Here is a 25000-nt window from a genome sequence, read left to right as displayed (position 1 = left end):
TTAAGGTCCCTTCCAACCCAAACAATTCTATGATTCTATGAGGTGGAGTTAAGTCTGACTACTGTTTCCTGAAAGCTTTTATCATTTGTGTCAAGAAAACATAGAAAATCCTCAATCCAAATAAATGTCTAGGCTGTCTCATGCTTGCTCCTCTGTTAGTCCTCAACACAATGCATGCTATTATGGGAGGAGAAGACCAGTTTAGAATTAGTAAAGAAAATGAGGTGCTCCAGCCCTCTGACCATCTTCATGGCTCTCCTCTGGCCATGCTCCTTTTGAGGCAGCCCAGGATACGGTTGGCTTTCTGGGCTACAAGCACACATTGCTGGGTCATGTTGAGCTTTTCATCAACCAACACTCCCAAGTCCTTCTCCTCAGGGCTGCTTTCAGTACAGTTCTCTGCCCAGCCTGTATTTGTGCTTGGGATTGCCCCAATCCAGGTGCAGAGCCTTGCAGTTGGCCTTGTTGAACTTCGCTGGGTTTGCACTCACCCACCTCTAAAGGGCCTGTCAAGGTCCCTCTGGATGGCATCACTTCCCTCCAGCATGTCAGCCGCACCACACAGCTTGGTGTCATTGGCATCTCCCCTCAATACATTATCCAGATCTGTATTCTTTGCTAAAAATTCACATGTATAGCACTCTTTCGAATGCAGTATGACATATGTCTTCTGAGGATACAGATTTTTCATGGAATGAACAAAACCACCAGCTTTTTATTTTTCAGTCTTCCTGTCTGCCTGCGTCTCTCCCTTTCTTTGCAAGCTCTCTGTCTCTCTCATAGTGCTTTTGAGACTAGTTTTCACAAGAGAACATCTGTGTCTTCTTGTCTTACATATACTCTGAGAGTCACGGTTCAGAAATATTTTCAGCCCTTTCAGCCACTCCTGGAGCAAACCTGAAAAGCAGCCCTGGCAGTGAAAGCTACTTACTTTCTGCTACAAATTGCCAAATGGTCTAGGCATATAGGCTAATGCAAAGTAGGGGTGACTGTAGTCAACCACCTTCCCCCACCTAAAAAAATACCCCCAAAAACCATCACCAAACAAAAAGGTCTTTCTGCCAAAAGGAAAGGTGATAGCAATAGAGTGGCAAGTATCTGTTACTCTTTTATGCTGTTTTCTGCTTGTTTCCTCACACTTCATTTTGTAGCTTCCTGTTCTCTCTCTTGCTCAAGAAGGGCAAGTTAGATCTAGCATTCACTAAGAGAGGAGGTTTATGGCTGCCTTTAGATCTGGTAGATGTGACAAACTAATTTGAGATGGCTGGAAGTTAAAATTGTGCATGCTAACTAGACAAGGAAGTGCAGAAGGGGACATACTTCTCATGCTTCTGTATGAGCCAGGAGGGAGGATTGTGATGTCTTTTTACATCTGAGATGAAGCTCAGCAAGTTTATGAATGAGATTGTCTTTCTGATCAGGTGGCTGCAGTAGCAGTCAGCAGGCTCATTGACTGAAGTGGTCTCTTTCAGATTTCTCCTCATTTTCTTAAGCCGATTATGGTAATTAGAATCATAGTATCATTTAGGTTCGTTTGTAAAGTGCTAACCATGAACTCCTTGGCGTAGGTATCAGAAACACTAATATAAAATTATTGGACCCCTGAAACACTTCAGGGCACATGTTGTCCTTTAGCAATCACAGCTGCAAAGCTCTGGTAAGCCAGCAAGCTTTTCATCTGTTTAATCTACTTTGACTGCTTACAACCTGCGTTGATTAAATTGGATAAATTGCTGGGAGATCATCAACACTGATTTAAAAATGAAAAGCACCGATTATCTTGGAGTATGCCAAAACCTGCATCCAGCAGGTTTCCATCAGAGGGAAAGTGAAAGTCTGCCTAGCTTTATCATTTATATTCAAAGAGCTTCAGTCCTTCAAAGAGATGTTTCTGTTTCTTGGAGGAGGAGCAGGAGGAAGCCAGCCAGCACGATGTCAAAAAGAAATCGCACACACTGAAAAACTTTGAAGAATAGCAGATGATGCTGAACTGTAAAGATTTCTCTATAGCCCTTAGCTTTGATAGAAGAATTCTCTAATATTTGTCGGAATTATATATTTGGATTAGACATACCTCCTAGAACAATACACTCTCATTAGCCTGTTATATCCTCAATCTCAGCCATAGCCCCTTCATAAGATAAGAAGTGACAGTATATCTTGCTCCTACTTCCTTTTCTTAACCTCTTTCTTCTCTCGGCATCTTTCACCAAAGAACCTCTTCTCTCGACATCTTTCAACCAAGAAAGTATAAAACAGATGCTTGCTTCAGGTCTTTAAGAAAGCTTTAAGACTGTTTTGCTTCTACTCTGAAACATTAGAGATGGAGGAACCCCTATAATGTAGAGGAGCACTGGAGAACACACAGGAGTTACTTGTGCTTGTACGGAGCTAGTGAAACCCGGGAACTGTGTCTCAGAAGTATTTCTCCAGTGTTTAACTTCTGAGGCTGTGATTTCTTCTCAATTCAAATGTAGTCTGACTCGTTTGCTCCTGGCCACTAATGACGTCGTAATTCAAATATATTCCTAATACTGTTTTGGAAAGACTATGAATTATACTTGCAGCTTCCAAAGTCATGGGATACACCCACATTTGTATTCTGAAACATTCTTTTCCTTGTAAGGGTTTTAATTTAGTGACAACAAATCAGCTCCTGCCCAGCACATCTGCACGCTGAAACCCAGCTTTATCTCAAATGACATGGTATCTCTTTTGATCTCTTTCATTTTAGAGGTTATCTTAGGGTTTGAAGATTGATGTCAGTTGAAAAAAAAAAAAAGGATTTGGAAAGAGAGAAGGGGAAATAGAGTAATCTTTGGGATTGTCATATGTTGCAGATTAGTCTGAATTCCATCAAATGTTTACAGCATCTCTCAAACTCATTAATGAAGTATCTGTGCAGAGAGCAGATTTAAGTAATCTCAAGAGGAAATGTTCACTTGCTGTGTAAGTGAGAGAGAAGGGGGAAAACTTGGTAACTGTGGATATGTGTCGGGGGATTTGAATTATATATATATAGTATTAAAAATAATATGCATAAATTATCTTTTTTTTCCTTAAAGCTCTAAAAGCAAGCACTTTCTAGACTTCAGCAAGACAAGTACTGTTGGAAAGTCAGGGCTAAAATATATATGAGCAAGTAGCTGAAACTGTAGGTATACCTATATTTCAGCAGGTTAAAAAAGTACAGAAAACCTTGTCCTAAGATTACAGATTCTCACAAGAATCATTCAGATTATTCAGAAATAAAACAATGTTGAAATAATTGTAAGCAACATGGTGCAATTTATACATGCTTGGATGAAACAGTTTTTATTACCATGGCTAGTTTTGTTTTCAGCTAGAAAATGGATGTACTAAAAATGTAATTTCCATGCTCTTCTTAGAAAAAATATTAATAATTTAATTTGCTAATTAAATTCAGATATATTTTAAACAAAAATAGGTCAAGGTATAATTGTATCTTATGATATTACAATGTACTGCAAGCTTCCTTCTCTGAAACCTTTTTCCAGATGCATTTATTTTACTCTGGTATCACTCAGAAGAGCCTGACCTGATACGGACATTTGGTGTACACTTCTTAAATAGCTGGTTTTCCTCTTCCCTGTGTATATACAGCTTTCACCACTTACCATGAAATCTTTTTTATCTAGTTAAAACACAAATAGCTATCCAACCCATAAACACATACGCCAATAGTTTTCCTGTTTAGTGAATTTAAGCAGAATTGGAATTGTAGTAGATGTTAACTTCTTTCTGCACTAAAACTGCAGTGCTGGAAAATGCGCACTACACAGTTGACAGGCAACATCAGGGGAGTCAGCCTGCGCGGCTTGTTCTTGAGAGGACTCTTGCCCAGAGAGTTCTGCCCAAGCACCGTTCTTCAGACCCTGGGGCCCTCAGCTTGGAATAGGCTATTTGATCCTCTCTTTTGCAGTGCTTCATATCTTTGTCGTTCTCTTGTCATCCTCTTAAGATAGAAGGGTAAAGTTAACCATGATTTGTATTTGTACATGCTCACGCTAAAGTATGATCAAACTTCTGAAGTGTTAATTTTGCTGCAAGGATTGTACCCTTCTCCCTGAATTTTTAAAAAGTTATTAACCTAAAGTTTTTCTCCTGCTGTAGTTTCTTGGGGAAGGGGTTGAGGAGGAGAGGAAAGCTCCAAAACATTAAATAGAAACTCCATGCTCTTCTTTGAAGGTGTACTTTATTCCCAGTGACTTAATTTTGGAAGCAAAAGTTTGGAAGGAACTTCCTTACTCTCTAAGAGAGGCTATTGCTACCTTGTTAGTTGCTTCTCTTTTTGGCTGGGCTGGGCTAGAGTAGAAGTGAGAAATATTTTGGGACCCTGCACACTGTTGGAAGAACAGGGTCCCAGTAAGTGATGGAGAACTGCATTATGATTTGTGTCTAGGGTTTTGGGCAATGTAGAACATGTGCTTCCCCAGTTTCAGCTTGGGCTGAAAGGCTACTGATCTGGCTTTGATTTTATATGTAAATAAAAGCAATATTATACAGGGTAAGGTGTGTTAGGCACACACCTACTAACCCAAGTATAATTAATGAATTCTTTACTTTGTTTTTACAGATTTGTTCGGACCGTGCTACCATTTTCTCAGGAGTTTCAGAGAGATAAACAGCCTAATGCACAGCCGCAGTATCTCTATGGATCAAAGGTTGGATTTAATTCCCTTTATATTTACAGTTTGCTAATGTTTAAAGATACTTTATGGAAAGTTATTAAAAATGGACTCAAATACAATTGTGAGTATTTCAATTTCAACATACAAGCTTTTTTCAGACTTTATGTGGAGCTCACCATATGTTTCAGCCAAAGTGCAAGTGATTAGTCTGATGGTTAGTCTTATCTGACACAGCTGTCTGACACCTTGCATTGCACGGTGGCTTATAGTGGCAAAGGAGACTTCAAGAAAAGATTAGTTAGTCATCTGGTGAAGTGAGAGCAAGAGCCCATCTTGAGTGCAGCTGCTCCCTTGTTACAGTGAAGAAAATGTGATGGCAGGAGAAAAGGGAAAATATATGGAAAACTTCTTCAGATGTTATCTGACTTAGAAGGAATCATAGATTTTGACCATCTTAAACTAGCAGATATCAAACTGCTTAAATTATTAAATAAATTTAAAAAAAAAAAAAGGAAAGAGAAAAGTAGCATTTCTTTGGCATCTTCAACCCAAGAACCTCGAAGTTGTTGTGATGAACTTGGCCTTCTGGCCATCTCATCTCCTCTGTTAGTATCATCTTTCTTTCTTTGTAGATTAGGAGTGCCTGGAATGTTTATGCAAGATTTCAATGGAAGTGTACATGACATGCTGTCATGTACTCTGTGCCTTAAGGCAGTGTCCAGTGCTGAGGTTGGAAAGGAGCTTATATGGGTAACAAGTTGAGAGAGAGTACTTAGCCCAAGAGAACAGTCGTGGGCTTTCATACAGTTACCCAAGGGAGGAAAGTTAGCCCGTATTCACAGGACCAATGGTATGTTCACGCGTGCAGTGTTGTATGTTGGACGGATAGATTTATTCTCCCTTATCACTGCAGATTTATTTTTTTATGCTTCAGAATTATTACCCGAATCTTAATGACAGCTAAAGGCATAGCACATATATCTGCATTTTTACTATCCAGTCAGAAATATTGAGCTTCTTCCAACAGCAGTAAAAACCAGCAGCAGTGTCTTCAGCAAGTCATTTGGGAATATTTAACAAGATGTCACTCTTAATTTTGCATTGTTTTCTTGAGTATCAGTGTGGCAAAATAAAAGTATGGGAAAGATGAATAAAAGCATAAGGATCAAATTAGAGGGTTGTTGACTAAAAAAAAAGCATTATATAATTATGTACTCAATTATCTTTGTAATTTATATATGTACTGTGTTGTTTTCTCATCTGACTACTTTCATTATCTAGCTTCTACTTAAACATGAGCATAATTAGTCCTTGTGTTACTGTTACATTCTGCACATCATATCCTAGTTATACTCTGTAATCTCTGTGAAGTGATTTGCCCAGCAAGCTAGTTTTCGAGAGCTGAAGAGATAGCTCAGAAGTTACAAATTTCAATCCTAATGTATCTGGTGCATTTGTAAAACTTTCGTGCTTTTAAAATGGTGGAAGGTGAATAAGGATTCACATCTTTAATGTGGAACGTAACAGCTGATTGTCTGGTAGTGTGAACAGTGTTTTCTACAATTATCCTCCAACAGGGAACAGTAAATTATAGGGAAGTGGGATTTTCTTACATTGGAGTTACAGTGTTCCTTACTATTTTAGGATTTCACCAGATGCACTGTAAAGAGCAAAAAACCCACTGAATTTAGCAGAGATAGCTAACTTAATTTATCTAAGTGATGATACAGTGGGGTGAATGAAAGAGGATTACCTGGGGAACCCAGTTATCAGTCAGGTTACATTATTAAAATGAGTTTAGTAATCTTTATTCTGAGGTATACTCAGAAATCTGATTGTTTTTCTGTATGAGCAGAAGCAATCGAGGGGGCTCTGAGATGCATTTCTGGAGCAAATTTCCTACTAGATATGCCCATACTATCAAATATTCCTGTCTCTCTGTAGCTTTAAATTTTTACAAGAGTATATTTTTATTTTTGAATCTAAAGTGTTCTGGAATTGAGGATATCTGAATGGAATTTTAGGAGGATATTTCTGTTGTATATAGCGAGCAACAGTAATTCTTATGTGATAGAGGCTACACATTCTAGTGTGTGATATAACTGTATGATATTATTCTATATACTATATAGCCAGTCTTGTCACATCCTTGTTTGGGTCCTTTAACGGTTATATGTATTTTTAATTTTACTGTATTTTTGAGTTTTCTTGAACTACTCAAGTTATCGAGGTTAGTCCTTTATATTGATCACATATCCAAGGAGTATAACTTTTTATTTTTCTCATTGGACTTTGTTGGTTGGTATTGTTGGGGTTTTTTTTGTGTGTTTTTTTTTTTTTTTTTTTTTTGTTTGGGGTTGGTGGGGTGGGAGTGGTTGTTTTGGGTTGTTTGGTTGGGTTTTTTTAACAATACATGATGTTTATTTAGGTTAAGAAAAAAGTACTGTAGTTACTTGTGCGTATGTACACTCAAACATGCACATATTGGACTGTAATGACTACCTTTCGTGCAGAAGCTTTGAAGAAGCAATGTGCTTGCTTGAGAGAAATTAAAGAAATTTTTAGTTTTTATTTCAAAGTGTTCACGTATTCACAGATATTTCTAAAAGGATCAAAGCAACTGGTCTATATGTGGTATATGCTTGGCATATACAGTTATGTCCACATTCTCTGTTGCATCTAGAGTTTTCTGAGTAGTATCTTCATCCAATTAGCAAAACAGAAACCCACAGATACAACTCACTTCTCCTGGCTGACTTGGGAGCAGAGCTGTCAGGAAGGAGCTGACCTGCAAAAGCTCATCAGCCTTTCAAGTGGGTTGGAGTATTTTAAAAGCTTATAGGGCATGATCATTAAAATACCTTTACTCAGGTGAAGTGTGTGTAGGATTAATGAAATGAATGTTAGCAGATTGAAATTTGGTAACATTGGCTGGATGCATAAAATAATAATCTAAGAGCCTCATCTAGGGACTTGAAACTAACTTTGCATGTTAATAAAGTACCTGGTTTTATAGAGGCTGTGTAGACCAGAATTTAAGAGCTTCCTTTCTGGCTTATACAACTTTTTCCAAGGATTTTCATGTTTGTTTATCTTCTGCATTTTGTGGATGCTAACTCATTTTTTTAGTGAACAAAGACCCCTTTGGAAAATACTTCTCAGTGTGAATATAATGATTTTTATCTACTGCTGGTGCACAAATTAACATCAGTTTGCACTATGTTGCATCTTATTATGGGTTTAGTAATCACATAGAATGCTTGCCCCTTACTAGATCACTGTTAAAACTGGACAGTGAACTACAGAAACGCAGAGTTGCCAGAATGAACCTGAATGAATTTGTAATAAAACTTTCTGAGCAAGAGACAAAGAATCATGTAGCTTTGAGTGTGTGATGACATGAATTCATCAAAACCAGTGCAGAAGTCAGATGACACTGCTTATGCATTGCCCATTTGCAGTGGGTGTGAGACGGTCCATAGTGAGATAATATAAATGTTTATCTAAGAAATGCGCAGCAAACTCCACGGGTGAAATGGCTTATATTTAGATGAAGTAAATCCCATTCCTGGGGCACTTCCAGGGTAGCTCCTTGCCTTCTCAATGTGAGATAGATATATATATAGATATATAGATATATAGATATATATATGTGTCTTTTTGTATATAGGTTTTTGTGTATAAATATCAAAATTTGTTAGGTGAATTGCCTCAGAGTTGCTTTAAGACTGAACTGCTCCTTGTTCTCAGTATGGTATATACAAGTATTATAACATATAAATGCATGTAAATATATGTATTAGACTGCCTTAAAACCTGTCTAAACAAAGAGAAATGTAGAGAAGTGAACAGGATTTCAAGGACCCAAGATGTTGGCAGAGATGAGAATGTGTCTCTTGGCTCCATCCCTATAACACTAAAATCATCTTTTCTCTCTTTGATGAGAGAAGTGTTAACCGTTAATTTAATTACAAGATCGTTTTAAAGCATTTTTTTCTGTCTGCCGCCCCTCTTTGGCAGTAAACCTGTAGTGTTGGCTTTATGCTCAGAAGTGTTCTTCAGTGTTTGTTTCATAAAACACCTTCATTTGGAACAGCAGTAAACTGTTGTCATCTGCACAGTTTATTTAAGACTGAGGTGTAAGACAAAGAAAAGCGTGTCAGCTGGAGGAAACAGGGTATAGGCTGTGGAGAACATGTTGTTGCTAACTTAACACAATGAAGATGCCTTTTGAAGTGTTTTCTAAAAGTAATACTCGCCCCCATTCAGCACGGGTTTCTGTGTCTCTGCTTCTTTCCTACTAGGATAGGTATGAAAATACATCAAACTTATGCCAGCTCATGTCTTCCTAGCAATATGAGAGTTGATGTCTTTCGCAAGTTGTGGGAAATACTGTCAAAATACAGTAGCTGAAAAGACCCACTGCTTGGTATGAAATATTTGGCTGGTGCTCTCCTGCCAAAAGCATACAACCCCTTGGCTTCCAGGGTGCAGTGGGACAGGATGGCAGCTGCCCAGCCAGCAGTTCTGCGGCCTTCACTGGTACAACCAGGCTGTGTCAGCAAGAGCTGACTTTATGTGTATGTTCATGTCAATAGCAGTTTATAATGGCTGCAGTCACAGTGTACCTTTGTTTTGTAGACATACCATACTATACAGCAATACTTAAGATTTATTACGGTTTTATGCAACACAAATGCACTTAAGAGATTTAAAACAGGGTGACTTATACGTGTAAGCCAGGTAAGACTTGTCATGTTGTGAGGGTGAACAGATTTCTGTTCAAAGGGCCTTTCTTGGTACTTTGCTGTGAAGCTCAAGGGAGAGTGAAATGAACATCAGATTTTCTTGTTATAATATTAAAATGTGTTTTGGCAAGTTTTTACTTCCTTGCTACCTTCATTACACAACGTACTGAGTGGTTGGACAGAAATTTGTAGCTGGTGAATGATTTTTATCATTAAAACTGAAAGGGAAAGAGGGAAGGAAGGGCCAGGACTTCGGTTCTCTGAACTCCATTTTCTCTACAGGGAGTTACTTGCCCGTGAAGCAGAAGGTAGCTCGTGGTGGGTGCAGAAGAGTGCAAAATACAATAACCCAGAATATTACCTTAGTTTCATTGGAAGTGTCCTTACAGAGTTGTTATCTTGCACATGTTTTTAGGCCAAAGGGAATTTTCAGACAGAAATCCAGGTGAGTTTGGCTTACGTCCTGAGACTGACCTCATTCACATGGGAGCTATGGAGAACACCATGGTCAGCAAAGTGCGTTGTCTGAGTGTGGTAGTTTGTAGTGTGTAGTTTGAGAAGCAGTCAGGATTGTGGGAGTAGAATTCACTCTGGAAAACCACTGCACTTCGATCGTACATTCCAGTTACCCATAATGTAGCACTCTGGGTTGCCATCTGAAAACTTCTACTCAGTTTTGTTTATGCTAGTAAAAACCAAAAAAGTCTCTTGGTCACTTTTGATTAATTCTCATATTTATTTGCAGTTTTAGACTAACGAAAGCAGCCAAAAAAAACCCAAACCCTTGAAATGTAAATCAATTACTTGCTACATGCTTCATTTTTAAATAAGAGTGTGGCTGAAGTTCTCACTTCTTGGGCATCTGAACCTCTGTCTCTGAGTACCTGGCTGTGTATAGGCTGTTGGAAATAGATGTGACACCAGAGGTACAGCCAGGAGTACTGCAGTGAGCAGTTGGAGCTGCCCATTATGAACGCTGACAATGCACATGATGAGTTTGAAGCAGTTGGGATGTCAAGGCAGCAAAAATCTCCTCCCTGACAAAAGGTTTCTAATTTATAGCAGAGCACTGTCCAGTCATTGGCACTTGTTCCTGGCTTTTGGAAGTCGGCATGGCAGGCTCCTTGCACACTGAAGGATTCTCTATGATTGTGGCTAGCTGGATGTCACTTGGATGCTTTTCCTCAGTGTCCTGCATCAGTTGGCTCTGCCTGCTGAGCTCCTCCAAGGCGTATGCTGCGCTTTTGGTCCACACTTTCCCGTGGTCTTGCTTGGAGGTCCCATTCGGCCCTTGCAAGTGCTCACGTCTCCTGCGGCACACAAGGTGCAGGCAGCCATACAGGAGGACTGCAGCAATGATGAGGAGCAGAATGCTGCTGGTGAGCCAGATGCCCAGTGCCAGCTCTTTCTTGGTGTTGCTAGCAGATGCTGGGTCTCGTTCCAGTGTGTTAAAAACTCTGCACTGGTCACTGGAGGGGTTTGCAGACTGGCAGGTCACGCACACAATGTACGTTGTTAGCGGAGTTAGGTTTTCAACAACAAAGGAGGAACGGCTGGTGGGCACCCTCTCTTCCTTCTGAAAGTTCTTTCTCGAGTAACTGGATAGCATGCTGTTCCAGTTAGGGTGGTACATGATGCTGTAAAAGCTGTCGGCACAGCTGGCCATTTTTGGCCAAATTACCATTGCTGTGTTTCCTGTGATGTTTTGGACGGTTATTCCCATCAGGATGCTTCTCAGGTGTTTTCTTCTCTCCCGATGCCGATCTTGCTTTGGGAAGGGAAGATGTTCGTTTTACAGGGAGGTAACGTAGAAGCTGCAGCACTGGGGATGCTGTGTGGATTGTAATTGTAGTGCTCTGTAATTGAGGAAAGGAGTTTATAAGGAAACTGCTCTTGGTACTGCTATGTAAAAGTGACAACTGGAAGTTCATAAAGTTTGGAGTATTTAAAACTGTGCATTTCTTTCCTGAGTGAAAGGATAAACATATGCTTATAGAAATTCAACCAGAGCTGCTGCCTGTACAGGTGACTGGTTGTATCTTGTCTCCATGAGACACAGTGTGTTTGGCAGAATTTGCAATTGGGGAACCACTTCTTTTCAGTTGTTTGTTTTTTTTTTTTTTAAGATGACTCAAAAATTAATGCAGCAGTTGTTTTTCTCTCTAGTCTGAGTATCTTGCATTTTATTTTACTAACTAGGTGTTATACATAATCTCAAAGCTTGCTTTTGTGAGCAGTGAATTTTCTAATGTTAAGTGGCAAGAGAGGGGTGGCAGGAATGGATATTGAGTGATAAATTCCTCTACCATCCATAAGTCTTCATTTTTGCCAGTCTCAATCAATTGGAAAACAAAACAACATGTGGAAACATCATCACATTATTTTGTCTCCAGTATTGTTTGCATTAGTTTCTTATTCACCAATACTCTCTGGTTTTTTGCCTGTGAGTTAGCACATCTGTACCCACTGACAGAGCAGTGGCTGTGATATGATAGCATCAGTATTACAACATTTAGTCTTGATGCTAGTCATCCTCTTTGAAGAAAGCTAAGCTTAGTTAATGAAAAACAGTTTTCACTATAGCATATCTTTTGGATGAATAGTGGATTTTTAAAAGAATGACTGAGACTCATTTCTGTTCAAGTGATTGTATGTAATTCCATAGTCTGTCTGCCCTGAACTATACTCCTCATGATAAAATTAAAATCAGAAAAACTGCCAGTGTTTTGAGATTTTCAGTTTGTTACCACTGTAAATAGTAAAAAGAAAACACCTACTGCAATTTTCCAAACACATCTATTAAGGAATATATCATAACAGCCAGTGCGTGTTTGCATTTGTTTGGCAAGGTTTTTTTGCTTTTATTGTTGTTGTGGGTAACTTTTGAAGAAGAGCCTCCCTCAGCAATTTAGTTTGTTTCTCTTAGTTTAATAGCCAGTTTCTAGTGACACTGATGTGAGTATTTTCCACCATGAAAGTTTCTTACTTTTTCAATGAAGATAAATCCCCATGTAATTAACACTGTATTTCATTGTTTATGACTTCATCATAAAAATGAAATTATTATTTTTTATGATTAGGTTTAAAATGTTTAGTCTCCTGATTAAATAACAACTGACTATTGAAAATTCTCCTGGTGAAGACACCTTGTCAGATTTGCTCCTAATATATTCTGAAAATATTCTCTAATACTTTTATTGTATTTTATTCTAGATAGGAGGCTGGCAAATATATATATTATTTTAGTGGGATATTGATAGTTATATTAATTGTAATAATTCTGTGACTGTATGAAAATTGTTGCTTGAGGTGTTTGGATTATGTTTACTGGGAAGTGGGAAGAAAAAGATGTGTTTATTTTCAATACAATGTGAAACCTTAGATATGACTGATCTAGGTAATGCTGCCGTTCTAATTGTGTGGTAAGTGCACCCTTTTTGATACAGCAACAATATAAAGGAACTGAGTTTGCTATCAAATAAACTTATTAGACACATTTTTGCATCTAACAGTTTTTCCAGACATTAAAATGGGACACATTAGTAAGATCAGAGCTTTTATTTGCTCAGTTGTCTCCTCTTTAGCCAGTAGATCCTAGTTACTTAAAATTGTAATTTGTTTTTTATAGAACACTTCCTAATACAGTCTACAAACAATAGTTTATCCTCATGGCATTTTCCAAGTAGGATGGCTGGATTTTATTTAAATAATAACAATACATTTCTATTGCCATGAAACAACAGTTATTAAAGACACATAATTACTGACATGTAAATGGTTGGAAAACCTATTTGATGGTTTATAGATTATAAAGTCAGTACTTACCGCCACTTCCTGACAGAAATTTCAGAACAGAATTTTCATACGGTGACGCTGCTGTGAAAATGACATAAACGCTAAGTTTTCTGCCTCCCTTTTCACATGAGTTATTTCCTGCCTGATCTCTGCTTGCCAGTTTGCTTATTCTTCCCCTCAGATTCTCTGGACTTGAATTCTCATTGCTTGGTGCTTTCAGTTTTTTTCTCTGATGCTGCTGGTGGCATGGATTCTTTGTCTCTTCCACTTAAATTCATGCAAGAGAACATCTTGTCTAAAGATGCTGTTGCTTTGCTTTTCAAAGAATGTACAGGAGAAAAAATGTCTTTTCTCCACTCTCTTCCTTGCCTCCCTTTGGACAGTGTACTGCCTGAACATCCCTGTTATATCCCTCTCGTGCGTGTACCAGTGATGCTGTGAGTGATTAATGTTAGCACTTTGATGACATCAGCAGCTAGCAACTCTCCTTTTTTTTTTTTCCTCCTTAAATTTAAGTAGGGGAGGGAGCAAGCATAGCTTACAAAATAATGAACTCCCTCTTTCCTTCCCTCTCTCTCCACCCCCACCCCTTTGCTAGTGGCTTCTTCCCTAAGCTTTTTCTGCTTTTGTGCATCAGGGGGGAAAGTGGTGATGGCGTCTGATGGTGTTTTCTAAATCCCTTGCCACAGTTTATAAAGCTCTGCTAATCCAGTCTTAACAGGTGGTCCATTTTAGGTACTACCCCATGAGGGTTACATTAACAAAAGATGTAGTTTTAGATTGGCTGGCTTATTGTTATGTATTAGTGAGTTTCTAAATACTGAAATAATGTTTTCAGGGATTGCTTTTCTATGATGAATTTCTGCTGCATGAAGAGGAGTTCCCTCCCCTTAACCTCATGGCAGTAAAATGCTTTAGCCTACTGAAGTAAAATTCCCCTTGCACTATAGCTGAAACAGATAGTTCATACATATTTATTGTGGAGACCTAAATGATTGGAAACATCAAAAGTAAAAGATGAAGTCTTACCTTTTGGGGACAATTGTATAGTTGCTTAGTGTATATATACTAATATATATTCTATTAGTGTATATATATATATATACTAATATATTAGCATATATATTAATATATATAATAAGTAATATACATATATATATATAAAAATGCTTAGTGTATTGGGATATTCATCTACATGTATTTTTTTTTAAGGGTTTACCAGTTCTGTACCCCATCAGTGCCCTAGATCCCTTTTCTGCATGCAGAGAGATCTATGGAAACACACACATTGTACTAGAGGGATAGAACTTTAGGCTGCCCACCCGGTAGGGTATGTTTGGAGTTTAGCCAGCTCCAATCTAATAGCAGGACTGTGTCGTGTATTAGGAGTCTAATAACTAGCCAAGTGCCTATTTTAGTTTGCTTTCACAAAAAAAGATGGTTGAATATTTGGAAACAGCCCTCCTTCGCAAAATCAACACAAGCCTGCGGTCATTAGAACAGAGCTTCCTGGACTAGCAGATGGCTGAGGCTTGGGGTCCCTCTAGGGCAGAGGGAACCTGCAGCAGGTTGCTCACAGACATGTCTGGTCAGGTCTCAAACGTCTCTGAAGACAGCCTTTCTGTTCGACTGCCCTCACAATAGTGAAGTTTTTCTTCTGCTGTTTAAGTGGAATTTCATGTTTGTGCCCATTATCCCACTTGTCCTGTCACTGGGCATCACTGAGCAGAGTTGGCTCCATCATCTTTAGTCCCCTCATTAGTTACCTGTGTATGTGATCCTTCTGGGCCTTCTCTTCTCCAGGATGAACAGTCCCAGCTGCCTCAGCCTTTCCTCATAGGAAAGATGCTCCGATCCCTTAATTATTTTCAAGGTCCACAGCTGGACTCTTCCATACATCTCTCCGTGTCCCTCCTGTACTGGGGAGCCCACCACTGGACCCAGCACTCCAGGTATATCTAACCCATGCTGAGTCTAGGGGTGGATCATCTCCCATTGGCAGTGCTCTGCCTCATGCAGCCCCACTGGCTGTTGGCCACCTTTGTCTTGGAGATATACTGCTGGCTTGTGGTCAGCTTCTTGTTCACTAGGACCCTCAAGATAAGGAAAAAAAAAACCCAAAACCCACCTTCTGTAGGTTAGGCTGTCTTCCTCTATTGGTTTGTCACACAGATAGAGGCAGAAGTTCAGGTACATGTAAGGATTAACTAAACCTCTCAGAAGTAAATTTTGGTACTGGCAACATTCTGAAATTGTGGAAATAAATTGCTGGTTATAACTTTGTGTGTTTGTTGAAGCTTGATAAAATTTACATAATTTTCTATGGGTGAGTGTTTTAATAACTCATGCAAAGTTTCTCACTGAGGTCAGGAGTTGCTTGATTCAGAAAGTTGGGTTTGGATCTATTGTTCTCTCTTCTTGTGACCTAAGTGGTCTCTTCTGAGTCTGTGCTTTCATCTGTTTCTTTCATAGTGCAACAATTTCTGACACATGAGGGTTTGTGAAGTACATGTCAGCCATTCACAAAAGATGGCCAAGAAGTGTTAGCCTGTTGCCAAATTTGAATTTGCTACATATCAGTCTAGAACCCACCATTCAAAACATGTTGGAAACTAGTGTTTATATAAACTGGTGCTTAAATAGGAATTTACAACATAAATAAAAATGTTTATCTTCTATTCTGATCTCTTCTAAAAATTATTTGTAAGTCCTTTTATGAGACTAAAATCCCCCAAGAGCTTGGTGGTTTCACGACTTGAATTCCTAGTAGTTTCTTTGTGCAATGCCATGTATTACAGTATCTGGTATTGAATTGCACAGATAATTGAGGCAGGACCTGCACTGAAGGGAGGGTCAGTGTTCTTCCTGGATACTGGTGAAAGAAATTTTTCTGTTACTGCTGATGTGTGTGGAGTTGCAAGTCGAACACTATGCTGTCTTTCATGCATGTATTACAGAGAATGTAAACTGCAGAAAAGAAAACATAACAGGGCCTTCTGCGAGAAAGGTTGACAAGATTCCTGTTTGAATTTCAGGATATTAGAAGAACAGCCCACTTACAGAAATGGAGGATGTTAAGTTAGCTAACTCCTGTTTGATCTGTGTCTTCAGCAAACAGTTACTAAATCTCCACACAGCATCAGTCTGTATGGTTGGATCCACTTTGAAGAAACAGTCATTAATATAGCAAAACACCTGGTCCTATATATACATCTCTGGAAGAATTTCCACGAGATTACATCACAGACTTAGATTTGCTTTGATCTTCTGTACAGTTAAGGGATTTGAAAAAGAGAGATCCTTATTAATTAGCTGCAGAGAACAATAACTGCAGAAGGCCCTTTTTTTTTGTAGTTGAGTCCTTAAAGACTTACAATACCTATTATAAACTGAAAATTGAAGTAACTTCTTTCAAGATGTTTTGTACATTAAATGGATGATACAGGAATAGCAGGTATAGAAGCTGTGCTTTAAATTCAGGGATCTCAACATTGGCATTGACTACTCATCTTTTTATACCTGTGTAAACAGAAAAACACGAAAAAGGAAATGTGCATGGCTTCATAAATGGTAAGTGGAAGATGCCTGGTGGAAAAAAAAAGTGTTTACAAATTTTTCTTGCTAATACAGGGATTTTGGTTAGCATTCCTGCCTTACAAAAGGGAAGTTTTGTGTTTTACTTCCTGGAGAAAGAAAGATACAAAGTTATTATTTTATTTTTAATATGCTTTTAAAATGCTCGTTAAATGAGATTATTATAGAGATGCAGTGAGCCAAAATTGCCATTAATCATATCTGTTCTCTTGTTTCAGGCATTGAATCTGGCATATTCCAGCATCTACAGCAACTACAGGAATTTTGTTGGTCCCCCTCACTTTAAAGTCATCTGTAGGCTTCTTGGTTATCAGGGTATTGCTGTGGTGATGGAGGAGTTGCTGAAAGTTGTCAAGAGCCTGGTATGCTAATTGTCTTTCATTTTCTGCTATTCAAAACGGTTTCTGACAGGAAATGTCTCAAGAAAAACAAAGTTAAAGTAAGACTTCTGGTAAGAGTAATTAAAATGTTACTTCTGTTGAAGTTCAATATAAGCTGTGTTTGAGACTACTCAATTTCTTGAGAGCAATAGAAGATGCGCCTCAGTGTCCGGAGCAGTGTTTTGAAAACCTTGGATTCTTTATTGAAGGTGGATTTAATTTTTGGAGATCGATGCTGTTAAGTCCTGGGTAAACTCTGGAAAAGCATGAGTGTTTCAAATTAGTTGATTTCAACTTAAAAGATTGTACTGTAAATTCACTTTTGCAATATTTTTTGAGAACAGCTGGAGCGTGCTTTCTATGTTACCTAACTTCAGGGCTTTCATTATAACATTGTTGACAGATAACACCGTAATAACATGGAAGGTTTAATCTCTGTGCTGAACCTAGCAATGGATAGCATCAAAACTATTTAGAAGAGTGCTGAGACCAGATGTTGAAGAAGTTATCCATACAGCCTGGGTATCTTCCACTGGAAGGGGCCTTTTCTGTAACGAGAGGGTTGAGAGCCTGCTGGTTCACTATATTATTAGTATCTGTGTATCTAGTCATAATGCATTGCAGTAAAGTTTAAGCCAGATAAATTGTTTTTTCCTCCCTGTCCCTGTTGTCTGTAAGGAGCATGCTGTCAAAATAATCCAGCTGTACCAGGGGATAGCTGTGGTATTCATAATCTTACTTCACACACTTGACACATTTGGCAGTTTGTTTACAGTAATTCCCACAATGTTTTTGATGTTCTAGAAAAGAGGGAGCCTGCTTGAAGGGGTGATGTGGTTTAATGTGGTTTAATCTTCAAAGAAACAGGAAAACACGGATATTTTTAATGGTTTGTTGGGGGGTGTGTGTGGTAAATTTTCTCAGTTCATTAAAGGAAGCAGTGAATGCTTGGCATTTATAAAGGAGGTTAAAAGGCCTGGGGGTAGGTATCCTGATGATGCCTGTTCAGATGCTCAGATGTAGAGAGACAGATGTGAAATAGGTGTCTAATGGGAGGACAGCAGCCTGATTGTAGGCTGGGACTGTGTCTTAACTGGTATGTCTGGAATAGTCAGTTTGAGCTGTTACAGACACACTTAATGCTAAGGGGTTTTCTCTTATTGCTGTCAAAAGGGTTCAAATGCAACTTTTTAACCCAAACTCTAAAAGTTGTTTAGATAATAGCCACAATCTGCAAGAGAAAACATGATTTCCTCTTTTTTTACCTTCGTAACCTTAGCTCTTGTGTCGCTCTTCCTGTAGCAAAAGGTGGCTAATGCCATGTGAAGGGAAGTGCAACTGTATTCATTTGACAAAACAATTAATGACTGACAGAATTAAATGCAAGATTTTTAGAGCTTGCTCAATTCATGTGTAGTTTGAATGCAAATTGTTGCAAAGTGTCTTAGTTCAGTAACAGTGACGTGTTTACACACATCTGTTTTCTCTTAGTTACAAGGGACGATTCTTCAGTATGTCAAGACCCTAATGGAAGTGATGCCTAAGATCTGTAGGTTACCAAGACATGAGTATGGTTCTCCAGGTTAGTTCATGTTTGGTGTTACCATAGCAGCCTTAATAAGATGATACTAATCACTGTCTTCTGGATCATGTGTACCTCTGTCTTTCCCTCTCTCTCTCTCCTGATAACCAGAACTCAGTCTGGGTTTGTTGGGGTTTTTTATTGTTGTTGTTTGGTTTGGGTTCTTTTCCATAGAAGAATCAGTGAATGCTTTTTGAAGGTACTTCAAAAGACTTCTCCGCTTGGAGCAAGAGGAGGACAATCTGTGTATCAATAGCCTCACAACATAATTGATCTTGAGCTGTGGGGTTCACAATCATTTCTACTTCTGGTCTTTCTCATAAGCATGCTGGGCTTTTACCTCTGCAAGTTAGCCTCTCACGCTTGTCTGTTTAGATGTCTTATTTAGATAACCCTGCTTCTCTGGAAAAGCCACTGTTCCCTCTTCTTTTGCCCTTATCAAATGTAACATAAAAGGAGTGATACTGCTGAGAGGCAAACTGGTCCTGCCAGAATAGTCATGTCTGAGGCTTGTGTGGGGTGCATCTTAGCCACTTAACAGGAGGTGTGACAGTTGCAGAAGAAGAAATCACTTTGACAGCTGCTTGCCACTACGCAGAAATAATTGGCTAATTAGTATTTATCACATTGTTCACCGAATTTCTGAAACTGCTTCCCCCCTTCAAAATATTCCTCCTCCACAACTTCTAATTAACACAAATTAATCCCTCCATGTGCCACCCACCTCCTGAGTATATCTTTATTTTTCCAGAGTTGCTTAGGTTTATTAAATGCCACTCCAACTGGAATGAGGTTGGTTTTTTTTTTCTCTTCCCACAGCTTGCTTGACGCTCATTACCAATATTAAACGACATCAAGGACTTACTAAGTGTTTCCTTCCTGTTTTTTTCCCTGGAGCATAGAAATGGATGAATCACTGTACTTAGCAGTATAAAAATACTCTATCTGAGGTTTTTAGCCACTCCCTAAGGTCTGACCACAAAAGCAGTAGGTGTTCTCAAATATAGATTATGCATCACCAGGGTCTTGATGCTACAGGTGACACTGGGAAGCTCATAGTCTCTTGCCAGAAATCCTCACCTTTAAGGAAAAAATATTTGGCAGGAGATGTCCAGGGACTTATGCTGAAACTTTCTTTTGAGGTTACAAGGCAATCCATCCTATAGGAAAGGCAAAACTTCACTTGTGCAATGGTGACCTTCACAGAATCAATTAAAACATTTTGAAATTCTTTACCACTTTCCTATTTTGTAGAGATCGCGAACTGCTTTGACCTCATGTTTACTCCCACAGTTTAGAGGTCTACTATACCGAGAGATCAGAGTAACTCTTGGCTATATGATGGAAGATCATAGCAACTAGAATCGGACTATATCTCAAAACTCCACCTGCTCCTCTTCTCCTTCACTGCCCCTGTTCCCGACAGGTTTTGTTCTGATGTGTATTTTTCCTGTTCTTAACTATTTCTAACAGTGGATACTTCCCAGAGTCTCTTCCTAGAAATAGCAAAGATAGCCTTTACCACCTCTCCCTTTCCTTTCAAAGACACTAGACAGAAGGGGCATGTGGAAGCTCAGGGCGTGTCCATCCCTCTCATATCACTGAAGAATCGTGTTTTGCTCTCTGATGCCTCCTCATCATGGAGCTGTCTGTCCTTGGAGCAGCTCTGACTGGCAATGGAAAATGTTTTCTGCGATAGGGACGTGCTGTAGATTTTAGCCCTCATCTGGCATCTTGAGAGGAACTGTCAGATTGCGGAAGGGCAGGCTCAAGACATGCTTGATTTGAATCACTGCCCTCTTCTTTCCACATTAAATTCTCCTCTTTAGCAGTCCTTGCTACACCTTGTTTACTTGGTTCACCACAGAAAATGCAAACTAATACATGTCAACTGTTGTCTGTTCTCTCCTCTGCCTCCTAAAGCTTCCTGCAGAAGTTAGTAGTTGTAGTAGCAAGTCTGAGTGCTATGCTTCTATTCTTTCATAACAAATCATTTAATCACACTTCCTGGACTGGCACTACCTACACATACAGAGCAAAACTGTGATTTCAATCTACAGACTAAATGTGTAGATTCTCATCTGTCTTGACGTAACATGTATTTATCAATTCAGAATTAGTTTCCTGAGTCCATCTCCACGTGCAAAGCAATTAAAGTATGCTCACTAAGTAAGCCTCTAGCTACTTCATACGCTTCAGACTTTTCATTTGGAGAGCTTTGTTTGGACTCTTTTGATTGCAATTCCTTAAGCCCTACACAATCAGTCCTCTAGACTTGTGGATTTCTAAACGGTGATTTATTCCAACTAAAAGGAGCAGGGTACAGACAGTGGCATCAGAGTTGTTCAGGACTCCTGCTTGCCAATGGGTTTGTTTCCATAGGAACAGTCTAAAGCAGTGGGGAACTTGCTCATCTGGTAGTCATAAAAATATTTGTCTAAAAATACATTAAGCATAGGATTCTTAAAGGGACCTTTTAAAGGAATATTGGCCTCTAAGAGCTTAAACTTGAAATTTCATCTTGTAGGTAACATTTTCTTCTGCTACTGCTCAAGTATTTGAATATGACATTCCTGCGTTGGGTAAATAAGTATTTCATGTCCTGCCACTCAGAAGTGTTGGACAGAATGAGAAAAGTAGTTTGTCAGCTCTGTTATGAGATGAAGCTTAGACTTTTGTCACTATATCAAGTGCTGTATCAAGCCTCCAAAAGAAAGTTTTGGAGAAAAATCAATGAGCTTATTAGTAAGATACAAACTTGGTGAGAAAGTAGCCTTATTGTGTATTTTTCTTAAGTATAGCATTCCCATGATTCTTCCTAAAAAAAAAAAAAAAAATTAAAGTATATATATTAAAAAAAAAAAGAAACAAAACACCAAAAGCTGGTGCAGGGCAAAACACTTATTACACCAGGCCATGATCTCTTCAAATCCCATGTCTTCTCACAGCAGTCTGGGGAAGCCTCCCAGTGCCTCATGCTGTCGGCTGCTGTGTTCCTATCTCTCTGTGGGCTGATTGTGTTGCTGTTGAACATTTGAGCTGCTTCAGCATGGTAACCTGGCAAAAAACAGTCTTTCACCCTCCTTTTTCTGCAGTATTTCAGGCCAGAGCCTAATAGGAACTGGAGCTAGCCTGGGCTGGGAAGCATCTTGGAGGGTGGTAGTAGCTAGAAGCTGCAGGGGAATCATCATAGTTTTACAGGAAGAGCTAGTAATGCTTCCTGTTATCCCAGGGTTTTGATCAAATTTGGATGAGTAGGAGAATAAGTTAATTTCTTGGTGGGGGCACGATGGCTTGAGTCCTCGTAGGGAAGAACGCGAAAGCTATTTTCTGGAACCTGTCCATTGGAGAGCCAAAGAAGTATTTGTAGCTGGCATCTGAAGGTCTGTATGAAAGTGAACATAAACTAAAGATCATTATAGTACCCAGGTTTGGTATTGCAGCTAAGCAGATTATACTTGACAGTAGTCAAGTCGGTACTCTGCAGAAAATAAACCAAAATTGTTAGGGTTAAAAGACCAAGAATTCTCTTCAAGATTCTGTTTGCTATTAGTCAGCAATTCAGTTCTAGAATAAATAGCTTTTTTTTGTCCTGATCTTTTAGGTACCAGAATTGCTACAAGCTTTGGAATGTGCTTGATTGGAGTTGTAGGTGTGACTTGAGGTTGTTTTATAGAAAAATGAAAGGTGACCAAAGTGAAGAAATCCAAGCAGCTTTGCATTGCATGTGTTAACTTGGTCTGACTTCCTGGATTCATTAGTGTACAGACTGCACAGCTGAAACTTGGCACTGCTGTTTGAGTGCTGTTGAGATAGGATTTTGGAAGCAAAGATGGAAACTAATCCTTTACTAATCTATGCTTTACTGGGTCTATCTTGTATCAGCAGCCTTTGCTTCTGTTGTAAATCAGTGTAAATCAGATCTGTGTAAATCAGAAACCGGTATTATAGGATCGATTATTATGACATCTAATGTCATCCCATCTGCAGGAATAGAAGGGTTTGATTAAATTTGCTTTCTTGCAGAGGAGTAAAAAACCTTGATCATTTGCATTGCAAAATGCTATGTATATAGAACTAATTTATTAACTTATGGATTATACCCACAAATAAAATTAGGGGAAGGAAGAAGTTTGCATCCAGTAAAATTAACCTTCCTAAGACACTTGTTCTTTTTCCAGGGCTTCAGTATGCATGGGTAGTCTTTCATAAAAATTGTTGTTATTTTGGAAGTGCAATCAGGAATGACATTGTTCATATATTGATGAAAACATGAAGATGTATTTCTGCCACAGGACTCCATTGGGGAGCAGATCATGCTTTTGGTGTAATTTCTGTTCATCAGAAATAGCCTGTGTTGCTCTGTAGACTTCCATCTGTTTTGCCAGTAAATTGAGCCGTTTGTCTAAGGTCAAGTGGAACAACTGCATGCTAAATACTGGGTGTCAGATTTTCAAAATAGTGACAATTTTGTTGATGGATGCACAAGTGTGGGTGTGTGTATTTATATATTTGTATATGGAGACTGGGGCTTTGGGTGAAGAAATAAGAATTTTTGTTAAGGACTCTGAGAGGAATTCAGTCACCTGGAGTGGCTGTAAAAGGCAGTATGTAAGTTTTATGGTATGAACCTCAAGGCTCTTAGACTTTGGTTATCCTGCTGCTTTTGGGTGGACTTATTGTCTTGCTTTGGCTTCAGTTGCACCTTCAGTATGAGTTTCATACTGTTGGACACAGTCCTCTGTGTTGCTCCTGGTTTCTCTCTGTGCCATCCTGCTCCTTTATATTTGCTGTAGATGGCATGGGTTATTCTCAGGATTTCACTGCCCATGTAACATGGATAAAATTTTGTCATCTTTCCAGACATCAATCTGTTTTCTCAAATTCCCCATAAAATCCACAAGTTTGAAGGGAGTTTGACACACCCCACACCACCACCACCACCTCCCTCCGCCCCCCATTTTCCATCCCTGTCATGACTGATACTTGTTTCCATGTTGCAGTAGCAAAATAATTCTTGCTGCTCTGCTCAGCTTCTATTTCTCACCAAGTTGCTCCCCGCTCACCATAAAAGCTAAAGGGAAAAAGATCTCCATGTCTGTCCTTACTGCCAATATCCTACTTGCTCTGAGTGTGCTTTCTCTCCATGTGACTGCGTGGAGAAGTGTACAGTTCCTCTCTGTCTTATGGGGAGTGTTCTGGCCCTTCTGTTGGTTCATCATCAGTCTTCATGTACACACCATGGATACTAAGAACAGAAGCACTGATAGATACTCTAGTTTGATATACTCTATGGCACAGACCTAAGTCAAGGATAACACAATGGACTTTTGTTTCCAGAAGATCTTGGTATGAGGAAAGTGTTTGACTTGACTTTTAGCATTTGATCCTTAGAAGACCTTTCCTGCTAGGCTTGGAAGCCCTTTCATTAGCAGAGAAAAACACAAAGGAAATACTAGGGCGTGTAAGTAAAACATGTAGGTTTGCGGTAAAGCTTGCTTCAATTCCCTCACTTCACTTCTTTTTTTTCCTAGCATCAATATTTGTGAAAAAATTTCTGCCATATCAATCTGCCTTTTCAACCTCATCTTTAAAATATGAGTCCCAGTATTTAGCACTGCAGCATCCCATTGCCACAGTGGGCAGGTGTGTTCAAACGACAAGCACTAGCGCTCACTGCTGCTCAAATACCTTGCAATTGCAATTGAGAATTGCAATTGGCCTTTGTAATACAGCATTGGATGGGCGCCAACAGTGTTTTCCAGAGCTTTTGCATTATGTAGGGAGTTGGTGATGTGCTGGCATGACTTGTTTGCATTTTAGTTAGATTTAAATGTGTTTCCTTTGAATAAATCAAGCTCAGCAAGCACTAACTACACCTGACCTTTCTTCATCGGTTTGTCAGTTCTGTTTTCTTATTGAGTTGCTAAACTACTAAAGTTAGGTCTGAAATTTCTCTCCACTGAATGCATGTGGAAACACTCATTGACTGTAAATTTTCTATTGACCAGCAGTTCATTGAGATGTAACAGAGCCAGCCCTGCACCCCCTCACCATGCACTTTACTGTTGTTTTGTGTTACTAATTTTAATGATGTGAAGCTTTCTGTAGAAATGTGTGGGTTAGCTACGCAGTTCCCTCCTTTCCTGTAAGTTTTCAAGTTCCTCTGCTGAATCTGAGGGATTTCCTTGGAATTTATATGCTCCAGGCTGTATTTTATGTTTGTGCACTCCCCTCTCAGCTGTTGCC

At 39.1% G+C, this 25000-nt stretch overlaps 2 protein-coding genes across 5 annotated transcripts in view; one reads left to right on the top strand and one right to left on the bottom strand.

The window, feature by feature from the left end:
- CYFIP1 (cytoplasmic FMR1 interacting protein 1) overlaps positions 1 to 25000 on the top strand; it is an 80688-nt gene that overhangs the window by 44532 nt on the left and 11156 nt on the right. For all 3 annotated transcript variants that reach the window (XM_057404485.1, XM_057404484.1, XM_057404486.1), the window contains 3 exons: positions 4598 to 4685; positions 17008 to 17151; positions 18661 to 18751. In XM_057404485.1, coding sequence (XP_057260468.1) covers positions 4598 to 4685; positions 17008 to 17151; positions 18661 to 18751 — 323 coding nt within the window. The remainder of the gene's footprint in view (positions 1 to 4597; positions 4686 to 17007; positions 17152 to 18660; positions 18752 to 25000) is intronic.
- LOC130596648 (fibronectin type III domain-containing protein 9-like) lies at positions 10167 to 13821 on the bottom strand. 2 transcript variants are annotated; one of them, XM_057404492.1, is made up of 2 exons: positions 13226 to 13821; positions 10167 to 11168 (listed from the first exon to the last, which is right to left on the bottom strand). In XM_057404492.1, exon 2 carries the CDS (start codon positions 11121 to 11123, stop codon positions 10452 to 10454), a length of 672 nt encoding a protein of 223 aa, XP_057260475.1. In that variant the 5' UTR covers positions 11124 to 11168; positions 13226 to 13821; the 3' UTR covers positions 10167 to 10451. The 2 variants fall into 2 exon arrangements, with proteins under 2 accessions (XP_057260475.1, XP_057260474.1); XM_057404491.1 differs by having other exon boundaries at positions 10167 to 11256; positions 13226 to 13814.

The sequence above is a fragment of the Pezoporus wallicus genome, unplaced genomic scaffold (genome assembly GCF_028554395.1).
Source record: "Pezoporus wallicus isolate ANWC-B61680 ecotype Strahan unplaced genomic scaffold, APGP_CSIRO_Pwel_v1 contig_5787, whole genome shotgun sequence".
Lineage (NCBI taxonomy): Eukaryota > Metazoa > Chordata > Aves > Psittaciformes > Psittacidae > Pezoporus > Pezoporus wallicus.
The sequence above is the reverse complement of the archived record's forward strand: the minus strand, read 5'-3'. Positions and strand labels throughout refer to the sequence as shown.

What these genes read in the sequence shown, in the direction of transcription:
- LOC130596648 (XM_057404492.1), bottom strand. Translation starts at nt 11,123, where the DNA reads ATGGGAATAACCGTCCAAAACATCACAGGAAACACAGCAATGGTAATT.